The sequence below is a fragment of the Phaethon aethereus genome, assembly GCF_964289735.1.
Source record: "Phaethon aethereus genome assembly, chromosome: 3".
NCBI lineage: Eukaryota > Metazoa > Chordata > Aves > Phaethontiformes > Phaethontidae > Phaethon > Phaethon aethereus.
The window spans coordinates 102,110,356-102,127,337 of NC_138576.1; the positions used below are offsets into that span (position 1 = coordinate 102,110,356).

General features: G+C 37.3%; 1 protein-coding gene across 2 annotated transcripts in view; it reads right to left on the reverse strand.

Moving 5' to 3' along the window:
• Positions 1 to 16,982, reverse strand: part of MTA3 (metastasis associated 1 family member 3) — a gene marked incomplete at both ends in the record, with an annotated part of 137,320 nt that overhangs the window by 50,392 nt on the left and 69,946 nt on the right. For both annotated transcript variants that reach the window (XM_081998504.1, XM_081998505.1), the window contains 5 exons: positions 2,403 to 2,625; positions 3,126 to 3,277; positions 4,388 to 4,512; positions 7,115 to 7,173; positions 11,658 to 11,732. In XM_081998504.1, coding sequence (XP_081854630.1) covers positions 2,403 to 2,625; positions 3,126 to 3,277; positions 4,388 to 4,512; positions 7,115 to 7,173; positions 11,658 to 11,732 — 634 coding nt within the window. The remainder of the gene's footprint in view (positions 1 to 2,402; positions 2,626 to 3,125; positions 3,278 to 4,387; positions 4,513 to 7,114; positions 7,174 to 11,657; positions 11,733 to 16,982) is intronic.

Sequence of the window (16,982 nt, forward strand, 5' to 3'; positions counted from 1 at the left end):
GTACCACCGACACAGACATTCATTCAATATTGTAATTACTCAGTGGTATTCAACATATGAAATCATTGCTGTCAATTAAATATCTCATTTAAAAATTAAAAAATTTAAAAGTTACTTGCATCAAGCTATCCTTAGAAAAGGATTCCAGGCATTCTCAGGAAAAGAGTGCCTGTTTAGTTGTAACATTAAAACCTAGACAGTGCACTGAACACAGATCACCGGATGTAAGTACAGGAACAAAACTATTTTTTTATTTACTTACTTACTAGGCTTTACTAGAGTAAGAACATAACAGTGACAATGCAGGTAAGAGCATTGTACGATTCCGCAGAGATATTGCCAGAAACAGAATATATGCGCGCGTGTGTGTGTGTATGTATGTGCGTACACACAGAGAAATGGGAGTGAAATTAATCAGATGAGGTATAATCTGGTTTCTACCACTATAAAATAATTTGAACGTTGTGTTCAAAAAGCACTGACAACTGTGACTTCCCCCCACCCCCCAATCTATGCTAGGTCTAATCAGGAAGCATCGGTATTCAAAAAGACAAAACTGCAAGGTCCAAATTTTGCTCTAAGCAAAAAGAATAATGGAAGACAGAGACTCTGGGGGACTTGGGGGGGGCGGGAATATCTTTCTGCTCTTGATCTTAATCTGATGTGGCAGTTTTTCATTCAAAGGAACAAAGAGGAAGCACTCACAGCACTGCCAGTCTGATACAAGAGTGACTATTTCCTGCTGAAAAGCTCAGCTTTTCACTCCTTTGTTTTAAAGTTGAACCGTGTATATAACACTTGTTCTAGTATGATGATTAACAGTTGGCCTTTCTCCTTCTATTTTTTTCTCTTTCTTAAACAAAAGCTTCATCTTCTTTTGAACTGAGTTACTGCAGTGAGTGAGAATAGGGAAACAGATAAAAAGATTCAAGGTTCAAGTGAACTCCTAAAATTAATCTTCCCCCATGATTCAGCAGGTATCAGTCACAATTACACGGATTAAAAGGTACAATGCTTTCCTCTCAGAAAATAACTCTTATTTTGTATTAACGATTAAAAATATAATCCTAGTCCAGCCTTAGACACTTTTCTTCCATCAAGTACAGCCCATTTTCTTTCCACAGGGAACATATGGTTTCCTTAAATCCGAAAGCTGCTTCTGACTTGCATAGCTTTGGAACAAGAAAGAAAATGGCGAATGGGACAGCTAAATAAATAAAACAAGGACAATGAACAGAAATATTCACCAAGTTCTGGATGACTGCAGAAATAAGGAAGACTTGGCATGTGAAGAATGGCTGGTCTTAAAGTACATAAGGGGAAAATAATTACTCAAAACCAGATTTTAAGCCTCCATGGAGTAAATTTCTTATAATGAACACTGACATCATCAGCATCCCAGTTAAATATGCTGGGAAAACATTTAGCCTTCATCTAGTAAACATAGTTATAAAACCAACATCTAATATTCTAAAAAGCTCTCTTCGGTTTTAATGCAATTGACAGTACGATGAGCCAGCGCGACTCATCTTGGAATACCAAGAGTCTGCTCCAAGAACTGCATCTATCTATGGAAGACTGGGAAACGTAACCAAACAGCTTGAGCAGTAGAACAATGCGCTCAGCGCAGCAGACAGAAAACCTGCTGAAATATTCAGGGACTTTGCGGTAGAACTTACACACAAAAGCACATAAAGAGACTTACTGTTGCTATCTGCAACAACTCACCACCTTTTATCATGCTACTAGTGAATTTATCAGTTCTTTATATTTTGGCTGTAAAAAAACCAAGCATAATATAGAATAATATAGAATTTTATTTAAAACTAAAATTTAAAACTGGAACAGACAGAACAAAAAAAAAAGATGCAACTATGATGTAATAATAAACACGGCTATCACCACCATCTGATCACCACAGTAAGAAAGGGTTATATTACAGGCCAGATTTAAATTCTTACGCATCCTCAGCTCCTTATTCCTTGACCAACCCCACTGAGAAAAAGTAAAACACGCACAGATCTATACTTTCTGCTCAGCGAAAGGAATAAATGAACAATATAAAAGCCAACCTTTTTCACACTTCCTAGTAGGAAGCATGTTTTTTATGTCACGGCATTGATTTCCCCTCCCTGCCTCCAATTTTTTTTTGGTGACAATTTTTTGTAAGTGAATGAGGTAGTAGTTATCTCCGTTTTGATTCATTTGAATTGTTTCCCCAGCCTGAAATCTGTTTAGCAGCCAGACTTTATCAAATGTGTTGGTGATATGCTGGACAAATGAAAAAATTAAAAGCAAAGTGTATAGACAAGAAATGTTTATTGAAAAAGAAAATAAAATTAAAAGACAAAAATGGGTGGGAAGCACAGCACACAGAACTAAGAATTAAAAAAACATCTTACATTCTGCCTTAATGGCAGCACAGTTAATAGGGACAAAGGGACGTCTTGCTGCCTGCCGCAGCCGGAGGGTATTTTTGCAGACCTGACGGGCCAGTTTTGTCCAACACGTTGTGTGAAGAAAGAAAGCTTGACGCGTTTTCACTGCCGACTTTGGACTTCCAGTGTTACGAACTGGAGTTCCCTGTGTGGCCTGCCGGGACATGTGAGTTCTAACATGGGATTCCTACAAAAACAAACAAAAAAGTCGTAACACAAAATACATCTGAATTTTACGGCATTAAAAAAATCCCTAATTTGGATAAATTCATGAGGCTAATCAAATAATATGTATCAGCACTATGCAAAAAACTGGGGCTTATGTATGAAGCTGTAAAACACAGAGAACTCTATTGTGAGTGTATATATAATGTCATTCTAGATGAGATACTGTATAATCATATTTATGTTTTATAGGTAACACACCATTTGACAAGATGACATTTGTCCACCAAAAATGCATGAAGTGGATGGTTTTTTGTCTCAGACTTAGTCAAATAAAGACATGGCAGATCCTGCACAATGTTCAGTTCTACTTAAGGCAGGAAAAGGATTAATAAATTGAGTTTTGTAATACCGAAGTTGAACACATACATAAAAAAAATCATTTCATTAAATATCAAAATAACAGCAGTCTTGTGAAATCACCACATTTCATTTTAGGAAAGTTTATCTACACGATCCTACCTCTGTAGGTTGGCTGGAAGACAGTTTATCTTCATCTGTCTGTGTGGGCATTTTCAGGCCACCGTATTTCTTCCAATAAATCCAGCAAGATGCACACAATCTACACTGCATATTAGGAGGACCCCAAGAATACCATTGGTGAGACTGTGGAGCTAAGGAGGAAAATATACCACAGGTAAACTGGTGCATGCTACGTTCAATATAATAAATCCAAATGCCGTAATAGATGGTTTTATATGGCCATAATACATGGCATTATAAAAGCATTATATGGCTAAAGATTTAATACATTTGACATGGAAAAAGAACTTTAATTTTTAGTTTATTTTTTTTTTTTACAAAAGCTAACTCTTCCTAGAAATTTCGAAAATGCTTCCCTATTTGATTTCAAACCAGGGACTTTGTATTGCCGAGAAATTTTCTTCCAGGGGACTTAAAAAAAAAGAGAAGAGAGGGAGGGAGGGAGGGAGGGAGGGAGGGAGGGAGGAAAGGAGAGGAAAAACCCTATAAATCCTCCACTATTTCTAATCTTGCCCTAGAACACAGGCTTATTAAGTTGCTTATTATTTATTAGAATTACTTTAGATCTGTTCTCTGTTGTTCAAATCATGCAAAGGGAGTACTTGTAAATCAAGACCCATAAAAGAAAAGGACAAGCACATCTCCTATTGACCTTGAAGATGTGTATGTACCTTTATCTTGTGTGTTTGAAGACTCAGCAGGAAACACCAATTCAACCCTTTTTCTTTTCTTTTTGTTATCTTCCACAAAAAAATATTCTTTAAAGATTGTGATATGAGAAACAACAGAGTATATAACTGGAACTTTCTGTATACAAAATATGGTTTTAATTTAATTGGTGTTTAAGAGACAGGCAGCCACAGCAATGGCAAGTGAAGAACCTGCATATGATAGGCCTTTTGAGTTCTTGCCATTTCTGTATTTTATTATGTCTACTCTCATATAACCTACGTTGAAGGCTGCTATTTCAAGTATCAGTGCCATCATATTATACTACTTTACCTTTCTGTACTTTCTGAATTGTTGAAAAAAAAAATCATGAAGTAGATTTGAATATTGACATTTAACCAATATACTGAAGGCAGCTCTAACTCAAAAGTTATTTCTGCCACACAAGCCACTGAAAATTATCCTCTATAGCATGCAAACAAAAATACATACATTTGGTTTTTAAAACAGTGCATAGTGAGATTAGCCCAAACTCCTGAATTATCAAAAACCAAAGAAAATAATTTACTTACTATAGCAGCTTTCACAAGCCCGACCTATTAGTGAGGCCTGTGCCTGATAAGAGGCTCCCATTGCTCCATTGACTGCAGCAGGTTTCCCATTGTTGCTGGATATTTGATTGGGATTTGGTTTATTGCTTTGAATAAATAAAAAAAAAAAAAAAAGGAAAGTGATTTTACTAACAGGTCAGTCAACAATAAAACAAACAAGCTAATTCTGGAATTCTGATGTGTGGTGGCAACATCTCTAGAATCTGCTCTAAACAAGACAACTGATTTTTATACTCCTCTAGTATTTTCAGCACTGTAAGAGACTTGCTATGTAAAAAGCTGCTTTGATACTCAAATTTTGAGATCTTTGTAAAATGCTCTCGCATGGTCTAAACTATTTGGCAAGCTATTAACAGACCAAGTCTCAGGGTCAAGCATTAACAGAAGCCTGACACAGCACAGAATTTAAGAGGGGGTTCCAGCCAACAGATAAAGCTTTACAAGGTGAGGCTGGACTTTGGGTGAAGTCTAACAAGTAAGAGTAGTGACACTACCTGTAATACTACACGGCTGTCCACCCTAGAAGAGGGCCTGCTGCCTCCTCTCTCAAGCAGGAGTACACACCTTCCCACCAACTGCAGTAAATGTGAATGTCCCATAACCCTGGCAAAGCTCGCCCGTATAATATCAGGCTGTTCTGTCTGGGTTCTGTCCTGAACTACTTTCTCTCTGAGAAGGCTGAAGAACTGTTATTGGATATTTTTTATCTGGTATATTGCTATTGTGATTATATTAGCTACTAATACTTCAGTGAAGTAGGACTTTACAGGTCAGTTAATTCAGACAGAATTAATATACTCCTAGCTAGGTTAAGTACAGTATTTCCAAAGCTCCAACTTTGTGGGTTTTAATTACCCCTTTGACAAGCTATACAAGACAATACAAAGCTGGACATATTGATTCCTCCAAGATGATTATTTTTTACTTTAGGTAGCATAAAATACATTCAACATTAGTAAAAATGACTGATCTAAGAAACCATTGCTGTATCAAGTCTCTACTCCAAAAGCCGGTGAGTCTGCCTCTTGCCTTCTCCTTTTTCACTATGTCCAGTAAGATACACTTTTACCATTTCCAGATACTCTTTATCAAGTACCTTTGGCTCAAGGTACAAGAGAAGGGATTGCGAGACGATTAAGTCTCCCACGTTATGATCTGTTCCAGAGAAGCTGTGAACTGAACGGGACTCCCTGATATTGAGGAGATAACCTAGTTCTTATGGGAAATACCTTACGATCAAATTCAAAAAGGTATTCAGCTCTGAAAATCAATTCTACTCAGATTTCAAATCCAATAGGTGTCTTGAAACAGAGCATTAGCAAACCATTACCCCACAAGTGCCCCAGATTGCACAGTTATCAAAGACTTGAGAAGTCCTATCACCCTCTTACCATCGACTATGGATTTTGTCTTGACATGGAGCCAAAAGACAGATAGTAAGAAAGATAAAACACGCAGAAATCCTACATTTCAAAACAGGTTTCCTCATCCAGTACAACTAGTCCCTACTGTGAACATATTGGCAGAAGTCCGAATTGTCCACATGGGCCAAAGAATGTAAATTGAAAAAGCATTACGTAAAGACTGAGCATCTTACAATTTTCCTAAAGCAGCCACTTCCCTGAGAGGGTTAGGAAACACTCATACTGGAGTTTTCAGCTTTTTTAAAAAGGCATCATTTATTACAGACCCGAGTTCAAAACTCACAACGTTTCTTCAGAGATGAGATTAAAAGACTGAATTTAACAGTCTGCTGTTTGTATTATTAAATCTGTTTAAGAGAGAAAAGTCTGTATGAAATATCAAAATTAAGCTCTATTGTATGCAATTTATACAAGTCATCTAAAAGACAACAGTGGATTTTCAGAGTATTTAATTTGGTATTCTAGTCTTCCATTATACAAACACAACAATGGGAAATTCACATATATGTAAACTGAATATACCCACAGAAAGCTTACTACAATGTCATCTGTAATCCTTTCTCTTCTCACAACCTTGAGGAAATTATGAATATGAGAGAGACAGATTATATCTTGTTTCTGTAAACTACATGTTAACAAAAGCAGATATAGCATAGAGTTTAAATCTAAAAAAACCAGATTAAAACTCCTCAGAAGAAAACAGGTTTCATTAATAAGACTTGTTCAAAGAGAAAAGATCTGGGGCTGTGTGCCATCTTTAATTTACAGTCAGAACATCTCTTGTCTCTAGCTAAAGAAAAGACTGTATCAGCAAGATAAAACTGTAATGGGAAAGTATGTGATTTTATTTTACGTAACTACATTAACAGCTGCTTCTGTTGTGAAATACTGCATTTACACAAGTATGAATTGTTGTGCTACAGGGATTCAGAAGCGATTATTCTGGAAAAACTGCTTTTTAAATAAGGTCCTTCTTGCATGCGAGCAGCCCATGTAGCACTTGATCACCTTTTGTACAGCTTCTCAGCATTCCAGAGCAGGCAGTTTGCACGTCAAAGACAACGGGCTCAGTTAAGTACCAAGGTTTCACTGATGACAAGAGTTTGTGGCATTTTCTGATTATACCTCTGTTTGTATATAACAAACATTTAGAAAGTACTATTAAAGAGATGATTATGACAATATGTTACTGCATATAACTGCATGTTACCGTTTCAATTTTACATGTGCATTATTAAAAAAAAGACTTTATTGTTATACTCACTAGGTGGGGATGTATACTTGTTTCAATTTACTTTCTGCTTCAGCCGCTTTCAGACGTTTCTAGTTGAAAAATTAACATGTTAAAATATTTTATTATATTCAAGTATGAGATTTCATAAAACTGCACACACAGTCCATCTTCAAATTATTTCTGTTTTGTAACTGCACAAGAAACTCCAAAACAAGTGTAGAAATCTCTATGATGAAAACCATGAAAAACGAGTTCTCTGTTTTTACTATTAGCTTGAAACTGTAATACACTGTCCTCCCCAGTAAAACTCACAGGCCTCACATATGACAACAAAGCTGTAAAAACAACAATTACAATTTACATAAGTTACATCTACATAAACATGTACAACATTGTGGCTAACCCTCAGTGGAGACCAAGTAGAAAATAAATGAATGAAATTGCACACGACGAGCTGCTCATCAGTCATGTAACTCAACACTTCTCTGTGCTCTGTCAAGCCTGAGGCTAGTATTTTATAAGCAGCGTAAGGAAGGGGAACAGTAAAGTCCACTGACTGCTAGAAATAACTAAACAACTATTTCCACTACGTGCCATTAAAACTGTAGCTCAGGAACACAGCAGCAGCAGGACAGCTACGCTACTATCAAGACAGTCTGTGAGTTTACTAAATTATCACTTTTTTCATACTTGCAACAAACTCAAAGTGTGTTGCGCTTGAGGTAGTACTGCTAACTTCTAAAATGTTGAGAAGTTTTCGTTATTGTCACATATCGTAAAAGTAACTAAGACAATAATTTTTTCAGCAATGGCACAAGAAGTACAGTTTTACCCAAAACGTTTGTCTGTATGTAAAAGATGGAGGAAAAAAAGATTATTCCTCTGTTCTTCCTGTACTCAAGACATTACTTCTATTCACTTGGGGAAAAAAAAATAAAAGAGAAGAACAGGACCTGAAACAAGGTCAATTTTACCACAGAGGAGGAAAATAAGAAGGGAGACATTGATATCCAGCAATAACAAACCAACACTATCTCTCTGCCTCTTGAGATTCCCCCTTTCTTTATCAGGTGTTTTAAAACTCGGTCGTCCACTTCTCCACAGAACAGCCAATTCTCTTCTCTGCTATACTCCTATTTTCTGATATCCAGTCTTTCCAAGGTTCACAATCCAGGAAGGTACTTCCACCTTGAGAAAAGTGAGTCCATAAAAAGACTCTGCTCTGACAGTCTCTTGCCTGAGCCATGAGGCGAGTTACAGGGCTAGTCAGCTTTACTGGTCAGCAGCCTGAGTAAGCCTCCTCATGTAAGCCACTGCTCTTTTCCACTTCAGAAAGTTACCTCTGACCTGTCCATCACCGTAACTCTCATTTATAAAAACTGCATCTTTGAAGAGCAACCTGTGACAAATAGACTCCTAAGCAGTCCATGCCACCATGAATTAATTCCTATGCAATATGAAAACCCTTTTCCATTTCCAAGATATGTTGGGTTTTTGGGGTTTTGTTTTTTTAGAACAGGTTTTTGCTGTTCACAGACGCCGGGCTGTGTTCAGAGCTACCGAAGTGACTTCCATTGATATATCTGTCGCAGCTGCAGTCTTTCCCCAGCACCAGGCTTGGCAACACTGCGCTACCTTCAACAGGCCCGCAGCAGAAAGGCAAACAGGATGCGCTGCCTGCTTCAGCCAGTTTTGACAGGAGCAAGGAGAAGGAACAGCAGCAGCATGCTCCAAGTCTCATAAGCTGAGAGTTTTAATCTGAGAACATTTCACAGCCCCAGCAGAAGAGCTCTCAACGGTGAACTCTTTCTGCTTAAGAGGTTCAGGCCACAGCTTTCCACAACTGTCTCTTTCCTTTCATATTATACCCAACAATACAGAGTTTGTTTTCAAACTGAAAAAGCATATGAGACTGCAGGTCAGCAGGTAACGCACATTCCACAGAGATTCATAACAAACTGGTCTCATTCTATAAAAAGAACGAATAGATCTCACTATACACCTGGCAAGATCATCAGAGCAAAAGAGGAAAACATTACGTAAAAGGAAAGACATGAGGAAAGTAGTCTTGAAGCACTGCCAGAATGTAAAGGCATTTGTACGAAGCTGTATTAAGCCACGATGGCAGTCTCAGTGAGAAGTTGCTATATACATGGATTAAATTTTAGCATACTTTTAGTACTGGCATGGGGGTTGTAAGGAATGCAATTTTAGCATTAGCAGTTAGGAGAACACCACAAATCACAGGAACACATTTCATCCAGTGGAACGAGCCACCTGGCCTTCCTCAAACACTACATAATGCAGGGGTCACGAAAAGTGCCATATCACCAAGAGTGATTACCCAAGGCCTGAATTAGTTTTGCCAGACAGGTTCAGCACAGACCGAGAACTTTAACGCATCTATTTCCCTTCACCTTGACTTGAAGGGAACGTGCTCTTAAGGCGAGGTGGCAGCAGTATCTCCGCTGCCATTAAATCACCACCTTTAGCTACCAAGCAAGAATAACATTTAGTAGCAATTAGGAAAACTTTCCTATGCCTGATGCAATGCAGCCAACTCATACAAAGGAATAAAGGTAATTAAAGAGCAAATTTTCATATTAAATCACAGAGATCTAGAGTTCAAAGACTGTATTTTATGCATAAGATTCAAGTATGTACATCAACCTTTTTGTCTTCCCATTTCCCAAGCTGCCCTACCCCTCAAGCATGGTATAGAAAGAATGACTCTGAAATTGCCACTTTCTTACTGAACATATTTTCTCCCTGAAATGCATTCAATTACCACAGCTTGTTCTGGTGGGAAAAAAAACACCAAAAAACTACAGATGTCATTTTTACTGAGCTGTATTATCTTTACCATTCCAGAAGAAACTAAACAAGACCAGGATGAAGTTCTGATCTCTCGTTAGGAAGTATTACAAAAACGTTAACCATGTGAGGTATTTGGCCTACACTGGTTTTGTTATGGATGATCATGCATGACCTTGAAAGAACATGTCTAGACCATTAAATCCTGTGGTGTATTGCCATGTTCTGAGTTCGGATGTTGTAAGTTCACTTAGTTAGAAGTAAAACACAGGCTTTTATAAGATTATTCAAGTTGAGATAACTGTAAAGCCTATGTGTTTTTTCTTATATGTGAGAGTAAAAACTGTAATCTTGTGAAAGGATACACACACTCAACAGACCATCAGACACCTTCATCATTGTAGCAATGGAATCATAATGAAGCCCTACAGAACTTTAGAAAGGGAGTCTCAGTCCTTCCCCAACCACTTCAGAGCAAGAATTTAAAAAAAAATTTCACAGGAAAAAAGATCAGTCTCTGAGCAACCTAAGAGAGTTGACAAAAGTCAATTTGCACTTCAATTTATCCTTACTCCATGGTTTTCAGTATCAATAAAATCTTTTTATCTGATTCTTCAACATCATCCGTTGCCCAATGCTTAAGAGCTGACAAACAGCACAGCAAATCTCTGCTGGCAATACCTTTCTAGGACAAAGATTAACAGTGCAAAAAAAGTGTTAAAAGTGAAATGAATGGAGACAAACCCAGAAAAACATGCCTTTATACACAGCATATTATTTTCTATTTGTATTATCACAGAACTACAAGGTCCTAGTGACAGTCCAAATCTCTACTATGTGGTAGAAGACTTCTCCCTTACTTTCCATACCCTAACAAGATGATATAGAAACACTTCCAAATAAACCAGAACAACCTGAAGAAATCATTCTTCTGACACACTGTAACAAAGTCGGCAACAACTCCAAAGATCCATCTAACAATGCAGCTGTAATCATTACAGCATAAATTTTGTTTTCAACGTCCTCGATGTAACATCACCACTAACTATGCAGCAAGTAAAGGAGCTGCAGACTTATATGTTAATTCATAAATTAAAAAGGAGTATTTTAAAATATTTTGTATATCTAAATCAAGGAGTACAAGATATAAAAAGCACCAACACTGAAATTTTGCCCAAACCTGATTAGAATATCCCAGTGTAGGTACCTAATATAATCTTACCATGTTTCTGCTCCAGAGCAACCCAAACAATTGAACATTCAACCATAAGGATGAACACATCCACTGTGTGCAGAATGTTCTCAATTTTGTTTTTAAATCCTGGTAATGCCAAAGTAATGTTCTACCATGGAATACCAATAAAAGGTTCATAACATCACCAGCCACCTTTCACATAATGGATATTTCTTTTCCCTCAGTCTCATGCACAGCTTCACAGCCTAAAGCATTTGCTCTGCAGCCCATTTCCTTCTTATCCCATACTGCAGTAAGAGCCAGGAAACACACTGCCACAAACCAGCATACAATATAAATGGCTTAAAAAGCTCTTTACAGCTATGTGATGTACAGTAGGCATCAGAGGATCTGACAGTGCACCCTGTGAACAACACAAAACCACTGGTCTATAGCCTAAAATATTACCGTAGGCCTCCCACCATGTTTCTTTTTAAGAATACAAGGAGATTTTTATGCTTTAACAAGTTCAGATTTTTAAAGAACGTAGCAGACTGGTTCATGCTGAAAATGCCATTAAATTACCTGCTGCACATATCTGTCAGTGGTTTTCCACATGTAATAATACTCAATGATGCTAGTCAGCGACTTCCAAGGGAGCTGAAAAACATTTGTTACAAATTAAAGTGGTTCCAAGAAATTGCAATGTCCACATCTTATTAAACACATATTACAATCAAGTATAGATATAAGGAGGTAATTTTTCACCATGAGGGTGGTGAAACCCTGCCATAGGTTGCCCAGAGAGGTGGTAGATGCCCCATCCCTGGAAACATTCCAGGTCAGGTTGGACGGGGCTCTGAGCAACCTTGTCTAGTTGCAGATGTCCCTGCTCATTGCAGGGGGTTGGACTAGATAACATTTAAAGTCTCCTTCCAACCCAAAGATTCTATGATTGCATAGTTGATATACAAATACTAAAATGTGAGTGTATTAAATGCCTAAATCAAAATCCATATGCAAGTAAATACATAATACTATTAATAATACACAATCTTTCCTTATAGTTAACAAAGATGCAGAACTACAACAATACTAAACATCCAAGTCCAAATACAATTTATTCTGTTTAAGCCATATGGTTAAACAAAATGATCAAAACAGAATCCAGATTTCCATCAGGAAACACAGAAGGTAGTATCTCTGTTCGAAAGTATATCAGATGGAGAACAACATCAGAACTAAAATAAATCATCTTGACAAGACTGTGTTCGAGTCTCATGATAATTTTACTCTTAAGAAAATACAATGGTTATTGTACTTGGTTCACAGGTTTTTCAAGTCTCATACTAACTCAGCTGCTCATACAATACCACTGGTTTTGCATAAATGTCTGCATACTCTTGACAATTAAACAAGAAACAAAAGGATGCTAAGGACAAATACTGCCTTGAGCAACATGAGCGATACTGACAATATTTCACAAAAATCTCTGTGCAAAGTCAGGGCAAGTGATGATAATGATTATTATTTTGGGTGCACTAGTTCATCGGTAAATTGAAAATGTAGAGGAGAAAATTAAACATACAGCAGCCATTTTCACTTACTAATGAATCACCTATTTCACTCCATAAAATCTTTCTATCATTTAAATTAGTAATTCTCTGACAGAATTTATGCAATTTTTCTTCATAACCAGGAAACATGCTACTATTTTGTGCATGTTTTTCTCTAGAGGCATGCATTAATGCTACTGTTGTCTACTCTCCAGAAATAAGGATGACTTTTAAGAAGTCCCAGAAAATACACATGTGGAAATATTATCCTTCCAACCTTTTCCACTCCACTTTAGGGCTTTCTCCATGTCCTAAGCCAAAAGAATAGGTTCCTGAATCTCTAATGATGTTCCTAAAAGCAGCAGAGGAACACTGTACCAAGCAGCCCCTCCCGGCATGCAGGATCTCACAGCCAGTTTTTGAAGCTGCTTGCTTCAAAAGAGGGACTGAGTCTGGCTCCCACCTCTGCCTTTCAGGAGCTGGGATTCAGATCCCGACTCAGCTGTGGATTCTTTTTGAGGCAATGTACCACCGTGTGTAAACCCCCGGTCCCAAATGATAGCAGTTTTGTCCATTTGCATTTAACATGTAGCAGTGTAACAAATGCATAAGCTCATGTCGCAATATATCGCAACATAATTCGGTTTACTAAAAACCTTTTACCTTCTCAGGTAAATTATGCCTTAAGAAAAATTTGCCCAAGAAAAGGCCAGTGAGGGGAACATGTGTTTGGTGCGAGGTGACACATGAGCTGCTTCTCAGTCCATGTTCTTCCTGGCATCCAGATGAAACACTGTCACCGTAGCTACCTGCCACTGTCAACTAGTGCATTTTAGCTTCGCCGTATTTATTTTCCTTCCTGAACACTTATTAACACATTCATACTACAGATTATGTTTGACATTTCTCTAGAAAATATTTTAATCTGTTTTAACTATGATTGTGATACCAGTATATTCTTTCACTCAGTAGGCATCTACAATTAAAGAAAGATAATTAAGGTGCTTGGACTGGATAACCATAATCCTTTTATACTTTGATTCGCAACTCAGAAAACCTGTTTGATAGACTGAGTATGAATAGCCCGTATTGCTTACCTACGCGCTTAAATGACAAAACACTGTAGAGGCATGTGAATTTTCCATAGGTTGCTCTGAACTGCCAGAAAAAGCTGTGAAGAGCCATAGAATTATGTACTCTCATTACCAAATGTTATTAAACACTAATTGAAAGAAGTGAAAATGACCATCTGTGTGACATTCTTGTAGCAGAAAACTAGCAAATAGGTGTCAGCAGTACAAAAATCGGGAAAGGAAATTTTCAGTTTCTTCAGGGTAAAAATGGACCATTAAATCAGACTAGCAGGAAAAATTTAGAATTACAAAAGTATCTTAAAATAAACACGGTAACTTTAAGGCATGTTTCCATAATTTTCTGAAGTTGCTCCTGTTTTCTATAAATGGTTCAAGTCTGATTCTCAAGGCCTTTCCTGCCATATTTGAGATGTAACAATTATAAGTTTGTGAAAAGTGTCGATAATGAAAAACTAAGAATTAACAAGCATAACAGCTGTCTCTTAACATTATGAAAATAGTTATATTTGGAGAACATAAAATATTCAGTCTTCTTCCATTCTACTACCCTGGGACGTGAAGTAATTCAAGTACACCAAGAAAATTCAATTAACTTGAAAAGTTTAGGTTGATTAGGATTCACATAGGTTCTTAAAGACAGTAGAACTGCAACAAATGAGCTCCTGTAACAGCTGATGAGTCAACAGCTGATGAAAATGATTATTCAAAGACTAGACTGGTAATTCAGTAACAAATGAGCTTCTCCTGCCTATTGAAAAAAAAAGATAAACTCCTTTACACTATTTAATTTATAATAATTGTCTTGCTTACTAATATTTAAAGTTTGTAGCTTAATGCTTGAGCTGCACCTTGAACGTCAAATAGTGCCAGTTCTTCCGAATTGCTGGAAAAGTAAACGAACCTGCCCTTTAGAAAACTACCAGGTAAAGGGCTGCAACTGCAGATGCCATGCCTTGTAAATCCGGGCTGATTCAGAAAAGGCAACTCCTCTGGCATACGACTCAAGCAGTTACCACATATCCCTTCTGCTTCAGGAGGCTGCTACCAACCACCTTCTGCCACGTAACACGACAGGCTTGCCTGTACTGCGGCACCACTGCGTGACTGCTTAGGTCCAAGTTTAATCTCAGGCACCACGGGATTTAATTTTAGCATTAAATCCGACATGGGCACTTGAACAAGTTAGCGTGTACACTACCAGTGCATTAGCTTCTTTGTCCATGCTCTTATGTCGCATGTAAGAGTACCTACTTTTCAGTGACTAGCCACTGAAGAGAGGGATGGTAACAGATAGATGCATTCTCATGAAAAGAATCACTGCTTAAGTGCTACATGTTTATACCTACCTCGCCTTGTAGAAACCTTTCATATATCCATGATCTAAATCTTGAAGGACTATTTTAGATGATTACTTAAAAACAAATGTTTTCAAATCCCTATACTTTTAGAATGCTACATAGCAAGTGAGAACACATGCATTTTACTCTAGAGAATTACGATATCCCAAGATTACACAATGATTAATATAACTGAAAGATTTCAAACTACCTAGAATTAGATCAAGGCTATGTGCACTAAGTTACCAATACCATATAAACTGGTATGTAAAATATATGTCCTTCTAAGGACGTTTTAAAAATGACATGCCGCTTTTCCAAAGGTAAAGAAAAAGTGACTAAGGATAGATAACATCCCTGCTCTAACCAAATGAAATTATAATTAATTACTGCCCCACATCCATTTCTGCTGCACTCTGACTCATCATTAATGTGACCTCAGTAGGCTATGCAATCCTCTCTCTAGATCCGTGTGCGTCTCACTGTGGGAGGAGGGCAAGGGAAAATATCTGCATTTTGGGAAGGAAGATTCAGTGAAAGAGGGAGGGTACCAGGAGTCTACCTGAGATAAAATTTGAACATTTTGAACAGCTTCTAGTAGACTCACTCAAATATCTAGCATTTGAACACTACAAATGCATAAGCAATTCCTGCAACATATTACTCCACTGTATTGCTTTAATGTATGCATACCAACAGAATTACATGTAACACAGAAACTATACAGAAAATAAAAACACTACATAAATACCAGAGACAAGGCTTGGTCACAAATTGTGTTAGGACTCAACTTGTAAACAGTCAATAAAATCTGTAATATATGCTTTAGGCATTTTGAAAAGCCAAATGCTACGTATTAGGAAACATTTAGTTAGAAGACATAGCCACCGAACTATTGCACAATTACAGCTGAGGACCATTTATCTGTATGAGAAATAATAAGGAATTGTAGTTTAGATGAAGATTTCTGTTCTAAAACTCTATAAAATATTCTTTTCCAATTATATTTTCCTGAACTTAACAGAGCTATTTCATCCATGATGCAATTTTCAGCCTTATGTGATGAATGCAGTGAACATTTTCTCCCTTAGGAATCTCAAAAATAACACACAGATATAAAACACCTGTTAAATTGTCAGTTCTTCAGAAAAACAATAGCCTTCCCTTCCCACCTTCACTCAATTATCTGTTTCATTTTAGAACTGTGAAAGTGAAGAAAAGACAGCTTAGCTCAGTGCCAAGCCTATTCCCACTGTCCAGAACTCTATCATGGAAGGACTTCCATGTTACCCATACAGTACCATTTTCCCCTCACAAAGATTATTAGTAACATCTGCAAGGAAAAAGAAAATATCTGAGCTCTAAAGAGTCAAGCAGAATGAGTTGTTGTGAAAATATTTCAAACTACTTCAGTCTTAAATAACAGAATTTCTTTGGCTCAAATCCTAACCTCTCCCAAAGCCCAACCTGAACTTACAACAGAGGAAATATTTTTCCTTGAAAGAAAGTGGCTCTCCGAGAAACGTACAAAAAAAATTCACAGACAAATTACTAGCAGGGCCAGCAATCAGGGTCAGAATCTATCTCCTTTAATTACTCTGCATTAGAATCAACCAAATTAAAGCTTTGCTGTGCTATAGACTGATACATCAGTACCAAAACCAGTGTAGTTAGAACACATTGGAAAACACTTCCTTTACTTTTCCAAAGTGCCAAAATACCTAGTATGCCAAAATAACTCCCCATAGCACACTTAAAAAGATATCTGAATATAAATTTCTCTCTGCTAACCATTGAAGGAAATGCCAGCTTTTCCAAAAACACTCAGGGGAGTCAGCTACGTAGCTGCTAATGAATTTCACTGCAAATTGTGGAAAAGTTCTGAAAAGGTGCTGAAGCTTTTTCAGATGCTTGTAAAATCCT